General features: G+C 48.5%; 2 protein-coding genes across 5 annotated transcripts in view; both read right to left on the reverse strand.

The window, feature by feature from the left end:
* Positions 1-380: 380 nt before the first annotated feature.
* Mnmip1 (manchette microtubule inner protein 1) lies at positions 381-10,320 on the reverse strand (the record flags this gene model as incomplete). Its single annotated transcript, XM_021263421.2, is given in 15 exon segments — positions 381-658; positions 728-790; positions 873-1,681; positions 1,837-1,931; positions 2,059-2,102; positions 2,196-2,289; positions 8,231-8,273; positions 8,566-8,652; positions 8,769-8,869; positions 8,976-9,021; positions 9,107-9,162; positions 9,338-9,428; positions 9,627-9,745; positions 9,985-10,045; positions 10,132-10,320. Coding segments are annotated over 15 exon segments (1,908 nt in total), but the record flags the coding sequence as incomplete, so codon positions are not given.
* Positions 10,321-11,541: 1,221 nt separating this feature from the next.
* Thrap3 (thyroid hormone receptor associated protein 3) overlaps positions 11,542-17,030 on the reverse strand; it is a 42,241-nt gene continuing 36,752 nt past the window's right edge. For all 4 annotated transcript variants that reach the window (XM_004850953.4, XM_087215267.1, XM_087215266.1 and 1 more), the window contains 3 exons: positions 15,376-15,571; positions 14,782-14,922; positions 11,542-13,095 (listed from right to left, as the gene is read on the reverse strand). In XM_004850953.4, coding sequence (XP_004851010.1) covers positions 12,874-13,095; positions 14,782-14,922; positions 15,376-15,571 — 559 coding nt within the window. In that variant the 3' untranslated portion in view covers positions 11,542-12,873. The remainder of the gene's footprint in view (positions 13,096-14,781; positions 14,923-15,375; positions 15,572-17,030) is intronic.

Genomic DNA, 17,030 nt, shown 5'->3' on the forward strand with positions numbered 1-17,030 from the left:
GACACGCTTTGCCCAGTCCCCGCTGTGCCCTGGCACAAGCATCATCGCGACCACACACCGGGCCTGGGGACCCTAACCTCAAGGTGCTATTAGCCCCAGTGTAACCTAAAACCATGTGTGCCTGGGGCCAGTGGCGTTGACGTCTGGGCCAAGATGCGTCCAAGTATCTTGAGGGGCCAAGAGCACCCGTGGACGGACAGTGAGGTCACCAGGGAGGGCGTCCAGGCAGGGTAGAAGGTGCACTTGGCCCCTCCCGACCGCGCAGCTGGATTCCGGTATCCGGCCGCTGGCCCCTCCTGCTCGCCGCGTCTCCAGTGGAGACACACTTCACCCCCAACCCCCACCATCCAATGGATAAAAATAGCCGTGCAGGCCTTGGGAACGGTAATCGGAGCCACATGTTGGCCAGATGTGCCGGGGAGAGACCGCCAGGAATGCGGAGGCCCCGCTAGCGCCCACGGCCAGGCCCCGCCCCGCACAGACCGGGCGGACTCAGCACGTCCACCCAGAGTTTACTTTCTTGCGTCTTCCAAAGCCGAGTGCAAGGATGCGGGTGGCCCGAGCCAGGCGTCCCCCCTGCTTGGGCCGATGGTCTCACTGCGTCTGCGCGTTTGGAGTCCCCCGTTGGGGACTTCTGGGTCCTCTGCATCATCTGAACCTAGTCAGGAGAGGGCGTCAGAGCGCACACGGCCGGCCCCTCCCCTACCCCGGAGGGCTCTCCACCCACCTCCAGCAAGCTGCGCTTTCCCTCTCCCTCTTCAGCTCTTCCCAGACCTCAGTTATCTTCCTTCTGCGGACACCAGGCCCAAGTGAGGGTAGGCGGCCCTTCCCTTCTCCTCAGGGCCACCCCACCCCCGTCCCCACCCTCTTACTCCAGCTCCAGCCCCAGACGTTCCAGCGCACTCCTGAGAGATGTCACCTCGTGCATTAGCGACATCACGTCCACGCCATCATTCTTGTTTCCAGAGTTTTGCACAACCAGGGAGTGGAGGGTGGGAGTCTTCTGGGGGTCTGGAGTCTGCTTGATAGCATGTGGAGTATGGGGATCAGGGGCTATTTGCTCTTTGGGAGCCACCTCTTTAGAGTCTTTTGGGGTAGGCTCCTCTTTTGCAGGTGCCTCCTCCTGGAGGGCTGCGGCCTCTTCCAGGGACAAGGCCTTCTCAAGGGCAGGCACGGACCCTGGCTGGAACTTGGACTCCCCTTGGAAGAGGGAAAGACAGCAGCATCTTTCTGAGGAATTAGGCTGCAGGGGAGCTTCCTCTCACATGGGGACCTCCGCTTGGGGTTGAGCCCCCATGGTCCCCAGGGACTGGGCCCCCTGCAGGCTTTGCTCAGGAGAGAAGCGCTGGGATAGAGTGCACTTTCCCAGGGAGACTTCTTCTGGAAGCACCTGCTCTGGGGTTATGAGCTTTTCTAGGGTGGAGGTCACCTTTGGGCCAAGGGCTTCATCCTTAGGTGGAACTTGTAGGGCAGGAGCCCTATCCACAGAAAAGACCCTCTCTGGAGTGGAGTTCTTGTCCAGAGTCAGGGTCTTCTGTGGGGTGGAGACTTTGTCAGAGGTTGGGATCTTCGCTGGGTTTCGGGCCTTATTTGGAGAGGGGGTCTTCTCTCTGGTGGAGGTCTTGTCCAGTGTCGGGGCTCTAGTCACACAAGGGGCCTTTGTCAAGCTGCTGTGATCTCCCTGCGGTGATGGGGACAAGGTCTCAGCAGAGGCCTGGATACCCTAGAAGGTTCAAGTCTGGTTCCCCTTGGCTAGGATCCTTCACCCTTGCACACCACACCTCTGGGAACCAACCTCTGCCTAGCACCCTACCCACCCGTGTCTCGGCCTCTCACCTGACTGGGTGCAGAGTGTTGCCGGGGAGCCTGGGTTTTGGATCGCTTTCTGCCAGGTTGCCCTGGACCCCCACTGAGGAATCTGCCACTGGAGCCTATGAGAGCAGAACTGAGGGACCCACCCCAACCCCCAGACTCTCCCCATCTCTGTCCCTCAGCGATGCCACCCTATCCATCTTCCAGCCCCACCCCCTCCCACTGGAGGAAGAAAGCCCTCCTTACCTGCATCTCGGGAGAGGCGCTTCTGACTGTCCCCACAGGGCGTCCTGGAACACATCCCCGTCAGACCCTAAGGGAGGTGAGCAGGGAGGGGCACTTCCTCTGCACCCTTCTTCCCCCACCCCCCCCCTGCTGCTCACTTGGCTTTGCTGGGCCCAGAGGGAGCTGTCATCAACTTCTTGACAGTAAGGAGGGATCTTCTGGCCATCAGTTTCTTTGGTTCCTTAGTAGGAACTGAGAAGACAGAGTAGGAAAGCATGTGTTCCATCCACCTAACAGTCACTGGCCCCATCTTGGCTCTGGGCAAGGGACTGTGGACAGAATCAGCTCACAGTATGGAAAGCTGACCACTTGGGTTTAGGAAACTATGGGAGCATTCCAAAGGGACACCTAGCAGAGAGCTATCAGGGCAGACTGCAGGAGATGGCTCCATAGCCTGCTTTATTTTTTCTTCAGTACTGGGGACTGAACCCAGGGCCTTTGCACAAGCTGCATCTCTGGCCCATTTTTATTGAGACAGGGTCTTACTAAGTTGTCAAGCCAGGCTGGGCTTAAACTTGTGCTTGTTCCTGCTTCAGCCTCCCAGAGTACTGGGATTAGAGGTGTGTACCACCAGCTCTTATACTAAGTTTTTGTTTTGTTTTGTTTTGTTTTTTTTGGTACCGGGGATCGAACTCCGGTCCTTGCACTTGTGCAGCAGGCAGCGAAACCACTGAGCTAAATCCCTGGCCCTCTTATACTAAGTTTTAATCCACTCTCCCCTAAGACCTGTCCCCTCCTTACTGCCCATGAATGCTTCCTGGTTCTGCTCTCATCTCTTTCCTAGACCTCGGCTACAACTTTTTCCCTTTCAATCTAACCTTAAACTTCATCCTCTCTATCTCATTTACTCCCTGAGATCTCACCCAGTTTTAGAGGTTTAAATATCATCAATAAGCAATGACTCCCAAGTTTCCCTCTCTACCCCCTTCCTCCTCCCTGAACTGCAGACTCATGTCCCACGACCCTCCCATTACTCCCATTTGGAATCACACACTGGACATCCAAACCTGAGCACCTGCCCCTTTTCGGCTGTTCCCCATCTTCCCTATTTACCACTTGCTGAGACAAGAAAAATTAAGTCATCCTTAAATTTTTAATCATTTCAAAAGATTCAGACAGGGGCCAGGGATTTAGCTCAGTGGTTTCACCGCCTCCCTCGAAAGCACAAGGACCCGAGTTTGATCCCCAGTAAAAAAAAACAAAAAAAAGATTCAGACAAACAATTTGGGGAGGGTAGCTTTTTGAGATTGGGTCTCCCTCTGTAGTCCAGGCTGGCCTTCAACTCGATACGTTGTCCTGCCTGGCTTCAAATCTGTGGCAGTCCTCCTGCCTCAGCCTCCTGCTGGGATTACAGGTGTGTGCCACCACACCAGGCTACTTTTGGGTTTTTTTTGTTTTGTTTTGTTTTTTGGTACCAGGGATTGAACTCAGGTCCTTGTGCTTGCGAGGCAGGCGGTAGAACCACTGAGCTAAGTCCCCGGCCCTATTTTTGATTGTTGAAACAGGGTCTTGCTAAATCACTAAATTGCCCAGGCTAGGATTATTTATAAGCCTGAGCTAACATACCTGGCTCCAAATTGTTCATCTGAATCTTTTGAAATGATTATATGGCTTTTCTCCTTCAATCTTTCAATGTATGATGAATGACGTTTGTAGCTTTCTAAGCTACTGTTGCACTCTTGGAAGAAATCCAGCTTGGTCATGGTTTATTATCTTTGCAATTTTGCTGAAGTACCTCCTCAATGTTTCTTAAGATTTTTGCATTTCTTTCCATTTTCTTCATCAGACCTATACCAGACCCACAGGGAGCTAAGAAGTACATGTTTTGTTTTTACCATCTTTTAGATCTTATATAAGATAAGAATCATAGGGGCTGGGGATTTAGCTCAGTGGTTTCACCACCTGCTGCGCAAGCGCAAGGACCCGAGTTTGATCTCCGGTACCAAAAAAAAAAAAAAAAGATAAGAATCAGGCCAGGGCTCAGTGGTTCCACCGCCTGCCTCACAAGCACAAGGTCCTGAGTTCGACCCCCAGTACCAAAAAAAAGAGATAGGAATCATCTTTCTTTGAAAGCTGGTAAAATTTTTCTGTAAATTTATATAATCTTTTTTTTTTGGTATCGGGGATCAAACTCGGGTCCTTGCCCTTGCACAGCAGGCGGTGAAACCACTGAGCTAAATCCCCAGCCCCATAGTATTCTTTTATAATTCTTTTCATCTCAGCCATATCTGGTAAAAACTCAAACATATACCATCTTAACTGTTTTATTTGTGGTACTGAGGATTAAACTCTTCCCACTGATTTATATTCCCAGCCCTTTTAAAGTTTTATTATTTTCTATGTTGCCAGGCTGGGCTTGAATTTTTGATCCTTCTGCTTCAACCTCCCATAGTGCTGGGATTATAGCCATGCGTCACCATGCCCAGCCTTCTCAAATCTAGTAATTCTTCCTGTTTTAAAACTTGTTTTAGGGCCGGGGATTTAGCTCAGTGGTTTCGCTGCCTGCAGCGGAAGCGCAAGGAACCGAGTTCGATCCCCGGTATCAAAAAAAACAAAAACAAAACTTGTTTTGTCTGATTTTTTTGCTGCTCTTATGGTAACTATTTTGTGGTATATCTTTTGTCAGTATTTCATTCTCTTTTGTACACAATGTATGTACAAGAGACGTTGGTTTTATTTCACTCTGACAATCTTTGCCTTATATTATTTAGACCAGTAGTCAGTAAGTTATGATCTGTACACCACTTCAGATCTTGGGGATTTAGCTCAGTGGTTCTGCTGCCTGCCTCGCAAGCACAAGGACCCGAGTTCCATCCCCAGTACCAAAAAAACAAACAAACAAACAAAAAAACCCAAAAGTTGAACATTTGCCTATCATGCAATCTAGCTATACCATTCCTAGATTATACCCTAGAGATACTACTGTGTCTATACACCCAAAGACAGAGATAAGAATGTTCAAAACAATGCTATTTGAAATAGTAAAAAGATAGAAACAACAAAAATAATCTAACATCAGGAGACCAGATATATAAATTATGATAAATTTCCTACCAGGAATATTATACAGTAGAGAGAAAGAAATGAACATCTAAAGCCAGAACTGGCTCAAAAATAGACATGATGATCAGGGGAACAGAACTGATGATGCAGAAACAACCCCATAACCTTCAGCCATCTGATCTTCAACAAAGGGGAAAAAAAGATACCCTGAAGAAAAGATCACCTCTTTAACACATGCTCGACAAATTGGCTATCCACATGTAGAAGAGTGAATAGAGACCCATACGTCTCACTCTGTACTAAAATCAAATCAAAATGGATCAAAGGCCTAGATATAAAAACAGAAGCAATGAATCTGTTGGAAAATAAAGCCAGGGGCTTTCTGAACAGAACCCCAACTGCACAAGAAATAGCATTAGCAATCAACAAATGGGATCCTATCAAAAAGCTTCTGCACAACAGAGGAAACAACCAACAGAGTAAAGAGCCAACCTGCTAATATTCTACTAATTTTTCTTTATATATTATACTAATATCTAGAATATAGAAAAAAAATTTTTTAATTAGGTTCCCGAAAATAAAAAACCCAATCAAAAAATAGGCAATTAAAATGAATAGACACTTATTTCTCAAAAGAAGTACAAATGGCCAATACGTACATGAAAAATAGGTACATGAAAAATGAATAGACACTTATTTCTCAAAAGAAGAAGTATACATGGCCAATAGGTACATGAAAAAATAGGTACAGCACCTCTGGCCATCTGAAAAATGTAAATCAAGGGCAGGGAGGGAGGGCTGGAGATTTAGCTCAGTGGGACAGCCTGCCCGGCAAGCATGAGGTCCTAGGTTAGGTTCAATCCCCAGTACCAAAACAAAAGAGCAAGGAGGGAAAGGGGATGAAGAAAGAATTAAGATGTGATATGTAGCAGGGATATAGCTCAGTGGTTCCACCACCTGCCTCACAAGCACCAGGTCCCAAGTTCGATCCCTGGTACCAAAAAAAAAAAAATGTGATATGTATATGTACCAACCCCTAACAATGAATATAATCATGTACTGCAAACATGTACTCACAATTATAAAAATTTTAAAAACTGAAAATAGAAATCCCATTCAACCCAGCTTTACCTCTTGTGGGTATCTTCCTACAAAAGTTACAGTCATCATATTACAGTGATACATGCACACTCAAGTTTATAGCCGATTTGTAGGAAAATGGATGTACCCTCAGTCTATAATGCTAAGTGAATACATCAGACAAGGAAAGTTAAATAGATACTGCATTGTCTCTCTTATATGAGAAACCCAAAGTATAAATTATTTAAAGAACAAAATAAAAGGTAAGTGGCAGGAAACAGGAAGATAGACTGCATGGAGATGGGAAGGGGATCTGAGGATGGGGGGAGGTGGGAAAGAGAGTTGAGGAAGAGGAAGTAAAAAGGATCAAGATGAGATACACACACACACATACCAGTTCCCCATGAAGAATTCACTTATTCATTTTTTAACAGTGCCAAACTTTATTTGAAAAATGCGGGGTGAAGTGGTAAGGGAGCAACTGGCTCTGCCCAGAGAACCTGGGCTGAACAAAAGAGAGGAAAAAAGTAAAAGCAAAAATAAAAGTAAACCCTGGGTCTGGAAGACACAGAACTGGCTACCGCAAAGTCAGATAGGCAACGATGAATGTATTTATTATGTTTGGCAAACATACTAGTAAAAAAATATTTTTTTAATTAAAAATAAAAACTCAGGCATGGTAGCCCACACCTGTAATCCCAGCAATCAGGAGGCTAAGGAAGGAAGGTTGTTATGGCTTCAAGGCCATCCTGGACCACATAGTGAGTTCAAGGTGAGTATGGATTACATAGCAGACTGTCTTAAAAAAAAACACAAAAAGAAAGATGTGAACTACATCTACACATAACATACGTGGATCTTAGAAACAATGTTGACTGAAGACAGGCCCAGAGGGCTATAACATAGGCTACCTTTTATAAAGCACAAAAACAAGCAAAAATAAATTTACTGATACATTGTTTAGACACAGATTTATGTAAATAAGAAAACTTACAAACTCAAGGGAATTATAAACATAATTCAAAATAGTGGTGGGTGGGGGATTTAGCTCAGTGGTTCCCCCGCCTGCCTCGCAAGCACAAGGACCCGAGTTCCATCCCCGGTACAAAAAAAAAAACAACAAAAAACAAAAATAGTGGTTACCTTGTGGTTGGGAGCAGTGGTGGACAGAAAGAAAGGGGTACACAAACTACTGGCTGTATGTTCTTTTTTGGATGACAGAATGTGAGTATTCATTGTCTTGTTATTTTTTTGTAGTTATGAGGGCTTGAACAGAGGGCCTTACATACAAGAGGCAAGTACTCTATCACTGAACAACTTGCCCCTCAATTCTATTATTAAATTTTTGGTTTTGCTTGGTTATTTTGAGAGGATCTCTTTATGTAACCTAGGCTGGCCTCAGACTCGCTTGAACTCACTATCCTCCTGCCTCAGCCTCCAGAGTGCTGGAATTACAAGCACATGCCTCCTGGCCTAGTTCCTACTTTTTTTTTTTGAACTGGGGATCGAACTTGGGACCTTGCACTTGCGAAGCAGGTGGCAGAACCACTGAGCTAAATCCACACCCCACTATTTTAATAATATAACATATGTATTCTTTTTTTTTTGGTACCGGGGATCAAACTCGGGACCTTGCGCTTTCGAGGCAGGCACCGGAACCACTGAGCTAAATCCCCGGCCCAACATACGTATTCTTGCATTTGTGAAGTAGTGCATTCAGAGATAAAAGGTCACATCTTTACGGACACAGACACACACAACAGAGCTATTCACTGACACACTAATAAGACACACAAACACACACCCAGTCTCATGGACTTACACAGGTCCATCCATAGGCTGTCACCCTCTCAAGACACACAAAGAAGCCTTCACATATAAACAGCTGCAAACTGACCCACATATTCAGGATCCTACCAGGCCCTGATCCACAGAGAAGCGAGCTCCTATGGAGAGCTAAACCACTGGGAGAAATGCAGATGTTCATAGGCCCCTGGATTGGTGGGTTTCCCAGACTGCACCCCCAACCCCAGGATCCCCAGGCACCCACCTGATTCCAGAGATGCCACTCTCCGTGGGACCAGCTTCTTTACCTAGGCAGAAAAGCAGTATTAGAATCCGGAGGGGAGTTAGCTCAGCGGTTCCGCCGCCTGCCTTGAAGCGGAAGGTCCCGAGTTTGATCCCCAGTACCAAAAAAAAAAAAGAATCCAAAGAGGGGTTCCCCACATGTCTAGGTCCACCCTCATTTAGGGATGATACTCCAGCTGGGTCCAAGGAGTGCCATATCTCTTAGTTGCTTTTGGGGAGTCCCATGCCCTTCTGTGTCCAGTGAGTGCCATGAACCCCAACTTTGTCCAAAGTACCCTGCCACCTAAGTGTACTCACTGGGGGGGGTGGGAGCACAAAGTTGTCTGGAAAAACGCCCCTTCGGCCTCGACACTCTCCTTCCCACCAGCCCTTGTCCTCTGTGGTCTGGGAGAGAAACATGCTGGTAGGGAGCTGAGCCAGGTCCTCCAAGCTCCTCCCTAGGTCCCATACCCTCTCAGCGCCCCCTTCCCTGAGCCCTCCCCAATCCATTCTTCTCCCACCTTTCTCAGTACTTTCACCTCGTCCCCCCTCTGCAGTGGCAGCTCGTCAGGGGCCTCCGGCTGGTAGTCAAACAGGGCCCTGTAGGTCTCAGGGTGGGAGACTGGGGGAAGGGCAAATCACTGGAGCTGGCCCACCCCGTCAGTCAGGCCTCCCTCCTCCCTTGGCCTGGCTTGGAAGGGGGATAACCTCTCTGGTTGGGTGCTTACCTGTATGCAGGTAGTCTGGAGCGCTGTCATAGGTCAGGCTGCCCGGCGAGTGGGAGCAGAGAGGACAACATGAGCCTCCCGGCACCCCAGGAGAAGCTCCCCACCTCTATGCCCACTCAGACTCAGTTTACCTTGGGGGTCTGCTGAGAACCAGGGCTAACTGGAGGAAGGTCTGTGTTACCAAGGCCTGGTTAGGGAGAGTGAGGTTAGTGGGGTGCTAATCCACAGGTCATGGGAGGGCATCAAAGGAGTCACATGGTCAGGCCAGGATGTCTCGATCACAGGCTCATGTCACTGGGAGGACCATTGGAGAGCACAGTCTGGCCCCAGGGGGTCACGGGGTCACAGGGTCCAGGTCTCACTTGGGGGCCCACTGTCCAGCAACTCCACAAAGTTGGATGGGAAGGCTCCCAGCTGCCCGTTCTTCTTCCCCAGCCACCAGCCGTCCTCAATCTGGGGAGAGGGAGGACACAGGGGCATCTGTTTCCGCGCCAAAGGTCTCTAGAAACCTATGCTCTCGGTTCTGCCCAAAGACCCGCTCTTTCCTGTCCCTCACTTCCCCATCTCTGCGTCCCTCCTCCTTCTCGTCCCCTCTCCCCGACTTTATCCAATTCCCCTTCCGCAAGCCCTCTCACGGCCTCATCCCCTCACCTCCTTTATCACTTCCACAATCTCCCCAGTTTGCAGCTTCAACTCGTCCGCCTGCTCCGGGCTGTAGTTGAAGTTCACTTTGCACCATCTTTGCGGGCCCCGGGATTTGGAGGAGTGACCTGGGACGGACAAGAGAGGGAGACTCTGTTGGGAGCCTGGGTTGCCTGGGCTGGGGGAGGGGCTAGGCGAGAGCACTACCCGTTGCAGCTAAGGCCTCGCCCTCGGGCGGAGCATTGCCCTCTGAGCCAATCACAGGCCACTACTCGGCCTCGTGGTCCCTCCCACAGCCGCGGCTGTTCCCGAGCCGCGCGGCCTGCGCGCGTCCAGCAGTTGGAGGGTCTACGGCCCGGATGCTCACGTCGGCGGCGCGCGCAGTGTGGTCTCTCGTCACCGGAAACTCTTAGGGCCTCTGGAATCTCCTAGGGATAAACGCAAGGCTAGGGTCTCTCAGCTCCAGAGCAAGGAGCTTTGAGGCCCCCCTAGCCTGCTCCCTGCACTACCTTACCTGCACCAGGCGCTTAGGGAAGAGGCCACAGCGCCCCCCCAGCTCTCCACGCAGCCAACTCCTCGCGGGCCCCTGGCACACCAGCCGGACCACGTCCCCGGGCTCCAGGCTCAGCTCGTCCTCTTTCTGGGCCCGGTATCTGTCCAGGACCAGGACCTCTGCGGGCGGAGGACCGGGCAGGGTCGCGATTCAGGAAAGGTCAGGTGGAGCGTACGGACTGACCCGAGCGCGAGCGCTCCCAAGCCCAGTGTAGAGAATGGGCGGGAAGTGCTAGTGTAATGTCGATTTTTACCGTTCCACACAGTAGCATAAAGGAGCCACCCCAAACCCTCTGCACATACCCATGACTTCCAGGGCGCCCTCCAGTGCCTGGCCCGTCCCGCTGGCGACTGAGTACTAAATGGGGATCCGGAGGGTGCGAAGGTCTACGGGGCGAAGGAGGCGGCCATAGGTCGGGCTCTAGGTGCTGGGAGTGGGCGTGGGCGAGGGGACGGCCTGGCTCGACAGGTTTGGCCCCATCCCCGCGTTAAGGACCTTAGGGTCTCTGGCTGGTGCTGGGGTCACACCTTCCTCAGGTTTTTTTTGGTACCGGGGATCGAACTCGGATCCTTGCGCTTGCGCAGCCGGCGGCGAAACCAGAGCTAAATCCCCGGCCCCCTCAGGCTTTCTAGGCTAGCAGTCTCTCCCCTTTGAAGCCTGGGCCCACCCTCTTTTGGCTCCCAAGCTTTTACCTTCAGGGAGAGGTGGGGAAAAAGCACATGCCAGGGTGGGGCACCTAGCTGACGCAACCGCCCCAAACGAGGCCCTGGATGGAAAAGTTGGCAGCTCCTGTTACTAAAAAGGTATTCCTTGTAGACTTCAAACCTCTACTTTCCTGCAAGGGGCAGGAGGAAGGACAAAGTAAACCCTGTTTTGGGACCGAGTTGGGTTTCAGAAAAGCCCAGTGCTCTGAGAAAGCCGGAAGAACTTTTATGAGCTTACAGTCGAGCTTGGAGCTGGGCAAATTTGAAGATTAACTCCCCCTGCACGGACTACACTTCTTCCAGGTAATCTTCCTGCTCAGTGCAGTGAAGGCTGAGCCTATGAGCCACAGCCCGACTGCTAAACCACTACGGAGGAATCCAAAATCCTTGCTCACAACAGTACAGTGTAGTGAAAATCTGGATTCTCTAGGGCTGTTCAAGGCACAGGATGAAGCAAAGCCACCAGGGTGGGAATGAGTTACTGCTCTGCAGAGAAATGGCTGAGGTTCCTCTGCTGTCGCAGGGACAGGCTGAAGAGGGGTTAGAAGCAGCTGGGGGCCCAGCCTCCCACAAGCATTTTCTCTTCCAAGCTTCCTGAAACTGCTGTGGGCGGCATCCACCACCCTCTCAAGGAACACACACTCGGTAACAATGAACACAGCCCACATACACCAGCCACTTCATTTATTGTTTTTATTTGCAGGAGGAGTTGAAACAAATTTAAGAGTTTTTCTTTTTCCCCTAAACATGAATCATTCAAGTAAAATCAACTTAACTACAGAAATGTAGCAAAGAAAGGGGAAACCACAACAGCCCAATAAGCAAAGGTTGGGGGGAAGAGGAGGGTACAGTTCACATATAACATGTACAAATGCCATATGATTCATCTGCTCAGGACGGCCTCCTCAGAAGGCAAGCACAAGGGCCCATTGTAAGAGGATGTTTCCCCCCAAACGTCTGAGAATGTTTCAACTTAAAGCTTAAGATTAAAAAGAGAAAAGAAAAAAATAACAACAAAAAAACCACAACCCCAAGAACCACCCAACCATAACCATCTTCCTTAATCGATCACAGGCGTTTCTTTCATTTTATAAAAAGATTAATAAAAAATATTGAAAAAATTATTTTCTCATTTTATATTTGTAAAGATAATAGAATTCAGAAGTATCTTAGAAAACCGACCAGAAACTGCCCTCCAGTTTCCACCCCTGTTGCTGAGGATCATCAGGACTAGAAAGTTTGGGACACTGGAGCTGCTGGTGGAGAATGGGAAGCCCAGCCCAGAAGAAATCAGAAAATACAGGAACAGGGTGCATAGGAAGTGGTTAGGAGCAACTCCATGTAACACATGGCTGCACAGAAAAGGGGAACACAAGGTGGTCAGAAAGGCCTTAAACTCCTCCTTGACATACAAAACCAGATTTTACAAAGATCCAAGCAGTTTGGTCCCAAACTGAGGTGAACACGCTTCAACATGCTTTGCTTTCTCTTTTAAGAATCAAAGTTGCCCAAATTAAATCTTTCTGCTAATATTACTACATATGCCTAAAAAAAGAAAAGAAAAAAAGGGGCCCTTTAAAATCAGGTCAGGGGAGAAGAGAATGAAAATCATCAAATTAGTCCTCTTAGCTCCAAATGAAATGAAAATTAAAAACAAAACTGTTGGTTTCTAACAGCAAACAAACCAAAATCGAGCATTGCTCTCCCTCCCCTACCCTAGCCCCCACCCCGTACACCAACAACAAATGAGAAACACAGCTAGAGCCCAAACATGTCATGTTCTGCTGAGAGCTGGGCCTGACCCCAGGCTCTGTGGTGGCTTCCTCTGTCCAGTGGGACACAGCACCAGGGATGCTTTCCGCTGTAGTAGGATTCTACATGGCTGACGGGGTGGGGTGGGATTTTCAGAATCTTCTTGAGCCTCCTTCTGTTCAGCTCCTCGCCAGCTATCTTCCCAGTGCCTCTCTCCCCTGGGCAAGGGGTCTCTCAAGAGTGGCCCCTACTCAGTTGTGGGCTGTAAATTGTCCTTCTCTTCTCGGTTCTCTGTTCCACTCTCATCATCTTCAATCTCCCCTTCCTCTCCACTGAACTTGTCATGGGCCCATTTGGGGCTGGTACTGGATTTCCGGAACATGAACCGGCCCCGACCTCGGGGGAAAGCTCCTCGGCCCCGGCCCCGGCTCACCCACTTATCACTGCCTTCACCTTCTCGATCATCATGCTGAGGAAAGAAAACAGCTGTTAGTAACAGGGCTTTTTTTTTTTTTTCCTTCGGTACCGGGGATGGAACTCGGGACCTTGTGCTTGTGAGGCAGGCAGCGGAACCACTGAGCTAAATACCCAGGCCCAGGGCTCTCTTTTCTGTGCCCACCCAGACGTGCCTTTCTCCTGAAGAACCTGTGCCCAAGCCCAGTCTTTTTGTGCTTTTCTGCTTCTCCCCATCTCCTATTCATTCAGCTCTGCCTCTGGTTCAGTTCTAGAGTGTAAGGTGGGTGCTGCAGGAATTTTGAGACAGCAGCTTGCACATTTTAACAATAACCTTCATCCAGCACTGAAAACAATTATATCTAATTTACTTCTCAAATATACCCTATCATTATCACCCCCACTATGCAAATGAGAAAATAGCGCCAAAACCTAAATTAACTCCATTATTTAGTATACCACTTCTCAAAGGATTAATCTGAGAAAGCCAACTGCACTAAAATATGAAATGATGCCTGAACTGGGTTTCTGGGCCACTAAGAAAGGGAACACTCAAGAAGACACAGCTGGGATAGAACTGGGGGTATGGTGTGCCTAGCAAGTAGAAGGCCAGGGTTCAACCTTCAGGACAGGGGCAAGGTATAGGGAGGGGGGTCAGACATATCTGGGGCTCCAGCTCTTCCCAATCCCCATCCCACTCCCACCCAGCCTCTCATCTTGTATTCCCCTCTTTAATTTTAGAAACCAGAACTTGTTACTTCATCTGTCTCATTACTTCAGAGTCTAAACCATCCACTCACATAAACTAGGGTTGCCTTGTCCTACAGGTCAGCTTAGCTGAAGTGCCAGCTGCTTCTGTCCACAACCGCATGTACACCATACTAAAAAATCAGGCTGGCAAACCTCTTTCAGGGGACAGTCAGGGGCAGGCTAGAGGGTCTTTGTATGGCCTTTAATTTTTCCTTCCATAGCAGTCCCACTTCAGCATCTATCCTGGGCCCAGCCAACTGCACTACCCTAGACAAAAGTTCAAGGGTCCTCCAGAAGCCTCCGAGTGGCTCCCAGCAGCCCTAGAAAAGTGAGGGTGGCCATGCACGGTCATCCACACAAAACCCCGAATTTCCAAGCTATGTAACTGACAATGTAAACCCATGCCAGCCATTCAAATGGTGGACAGCTGCAAGTTTACCTTGGTTACAAAACTTGAGTTACACCTGCTTGGATATGGGCCTGCTGTGACATACTGCACGCCAAGGGTCCTCACTCACTGGTTGGTAACTTGGCCTAGAAAGGCCCCAACCTGAGAAGCCCAGGAAGAGCATGGAAATGATTCACAGCTCAGATGTGAGAAGCCCCAGTAGCATTTCATTTTGGAGATATATCCTTTTCCTCAGAGAAAAGGAGTGACAGAAGCTGGGGGTGAGTGAGCAGTAAAGGAAGTTCATAAACTAAAAAGGCAAGAGCAACATTTCTTGCTTATTCTTGAATCCATAAGCATCTTAAATGACAATCCCTACTGGGGCTAGGACTTACTTATCTCTAGAGGACTGCCATGTCTAACACTGTACTGTCTAACAAGTACACATCACCAGTGTAATACGCCTGCACAAACATTAATTACAGGGCTGGACAGACCAATTAAGGCCCTGGAATCTTCTACTATGTGAACCAAAAGCCCTCCTCCTTAGCCCCAGACACATACCAAGTAATACTTCTTGCTTTTGGGCGTATACTCTGGATCCCATTCCTCTTCCCGGCTTCTCTTTTGAAAATCATTGCTACTGTTGTTATTGTTACCAGAGTAGTTGCCTCTGCCCCAGCCTCTCCCTCTGGCTCGAAATTGCTGTGATAATAAAGCAAGGGGGGGGGGGGATGAGATGGGACAAAGGTCTATGTCAGGAAGAGAATAACTCCCAGCGTTCAGTTCAAACATTTTCCTGGCACAGAATGGACAGCTGTCCTCCAGTCATACACAGTCCAACTGGTTTCTAGTCATTCCTTTTCTGGTGACCCCAAGTCTACAGCCCAGAGGATTAACATGGCCCAAGAACCTCCCTATAAACAGCAGAATTCAAGGTGGGGGGGTGGGCGTGGTGTTTCTAAGATGGGAAGCTTTAAGAGACTAAGTAATTATGAAAAGAAAACTACAAATTGAAAGCCTTGGGAATATGGATGGGAGAATCAAAGTATCTAGGGTCTGTGTACTGGATTGCTTGTAAGAGGTAACAATACTGGTATTCTAATGGTACACAGAACCAGTGGGAGCCAGGGACTTAGAGAAAGAGGAAGATCTTACAAAGGTTCCCCGAGCTCTGCCTCCTCTTTCACTTGGACCCACAAAGTCTTTGGTCCCCAGCCGTGATTTGTCAAAGCCTGTGGTGCTCTCTTCTCTCTCTTCGGTCTCCTCAGGATACTCTTCCACTTTGTAGGAGTGAGATGACTGGGAGGAGGAGGAGGAGGACCGGGACCGATCTCGTGCTCGCCGATGCTTCCTATAAAAAGAACCAGGAAACCAATAAAGCCTCTGGTCCTGACAGTCTCATGTATGAAAAGCACAAGATAATCGGAGTGGGTCTGCAGTGAGAAAACTGCAAACAAGTAGCCTGAAGAACCAGCTCAACCCTGCCTATCCAGGCTTCCTCCCATTCTGTCAGTCACGTTTGACATCTAAGACCATGATGAACACGAAACACAGAAGGAGCAAGACATTAGCCACCAACCTTAGTAGCTCAGTCTAAGATACAAACATGATTAAGAAAGATAGAAAAGCCAGGCATGGTGGTGGCACACCTGTAATCACAGCACTCAGGAGGCTGAGGCAGGAAGATTGCCCTGAGTTTGAGCCCTGCCTGGACTACATATTGAGTTCAAGGCCAGCCTGGACTACATAGCGAGATCCTGTCTCAAAGGAAGAGACAGAAACTAATACTGTACAAGAGCCATGATATACCAGTACTTTGTCAGAGGCTTTCCACCCCCCACCTTGACTTTCTGTTAGTGCTTTTATGCTTTTAGTTCTCACAGGAATGTTACCTGTCTCTTCGGATGGCTCTAAGGATGAAATAAACAATGTGTGTCTAAACATTTTACACAGACATAAAGACAATGTAATTATTCTGCATTATTCCCCTCATTTTTTTTGGTACTGGGGATCGAACTTGGGACCTTGCACTTGCGATGCAGGCAGTGGAACCACTGAGCTAAATCCCCGGCCATCCCCTCATTTTATAGACAGAGTTGAGCAGTCTGGATTCAAATTTAGTTCTAATTGTACCACCAACTCCACATAACTATCTCCCACTGAGCTTAAACAGGTTGTACTGTTAAGCCTAGATCTAGGCAAATTCTTCCCAGAGTTACTCCCCTTCCCTCTCCTTCACCTAGGGGAAATTACAGACCATGGTAAATTAGCTTAATAGTATGAGTCACTGTCTATATAGGAGAGGTGGATGGCAGCCCTGCCAAGGGGTAATGGAGGAAGTTACCAAATACCTCTAAAGTGGGAAAAAGGCCAAGTTCACAGGAATAGAGAAGGACTTCAACACAGAAGCCACCCAAGTGTTAGCAACCCATCACGGTCCTTCCTTTTTTCAGTTCTCCATTATGAAAAACACCTTGTCCACTCCCCGTTTTTCTAGTATCTACTCATTAAAAAGGTTCTGTGTTCAAGATTCAATTCCCAGAACCAAAAAAAAAAAAAAAAAAAGAGAGAGAATGAGAGAAAGTCATTATCACAGCATTCTTAAAACTTAGATGTGAACCCTGACCCTAATTTACAAAAAAAAAAAATCAGTGCTACTTTGAAAAGTTTTTAAAAAGAAGTCTAGTGGGGCATGGTGGCACAGGCCTATAATCCCAGAACCTCTGGAGTGCTGAAGCAGAAGGATTCCAAGTTTGAGTCTCACCTGGGTAACTTAGCAAGCTTCTTTCTCAAAAAACATTACTAAAAAG

The sequence above is a fragment of the Heterocephalus glaber genome, unplaced genomic scaffold, assembly GCF_053883595.1.
Source record: "Heterocephalus glaber isolate CG9 unplaced genomic scaffold, H.glaber_assembly_v1.0 deba00001452, whole genome shotgun sequence".
Taxonomy (NCBI): Eukaryota; Metazoa; Chordata; class Mammalia; order Rodentia; family Bathyergidae; genus Heterocephalus; species Heterocephalus glaber.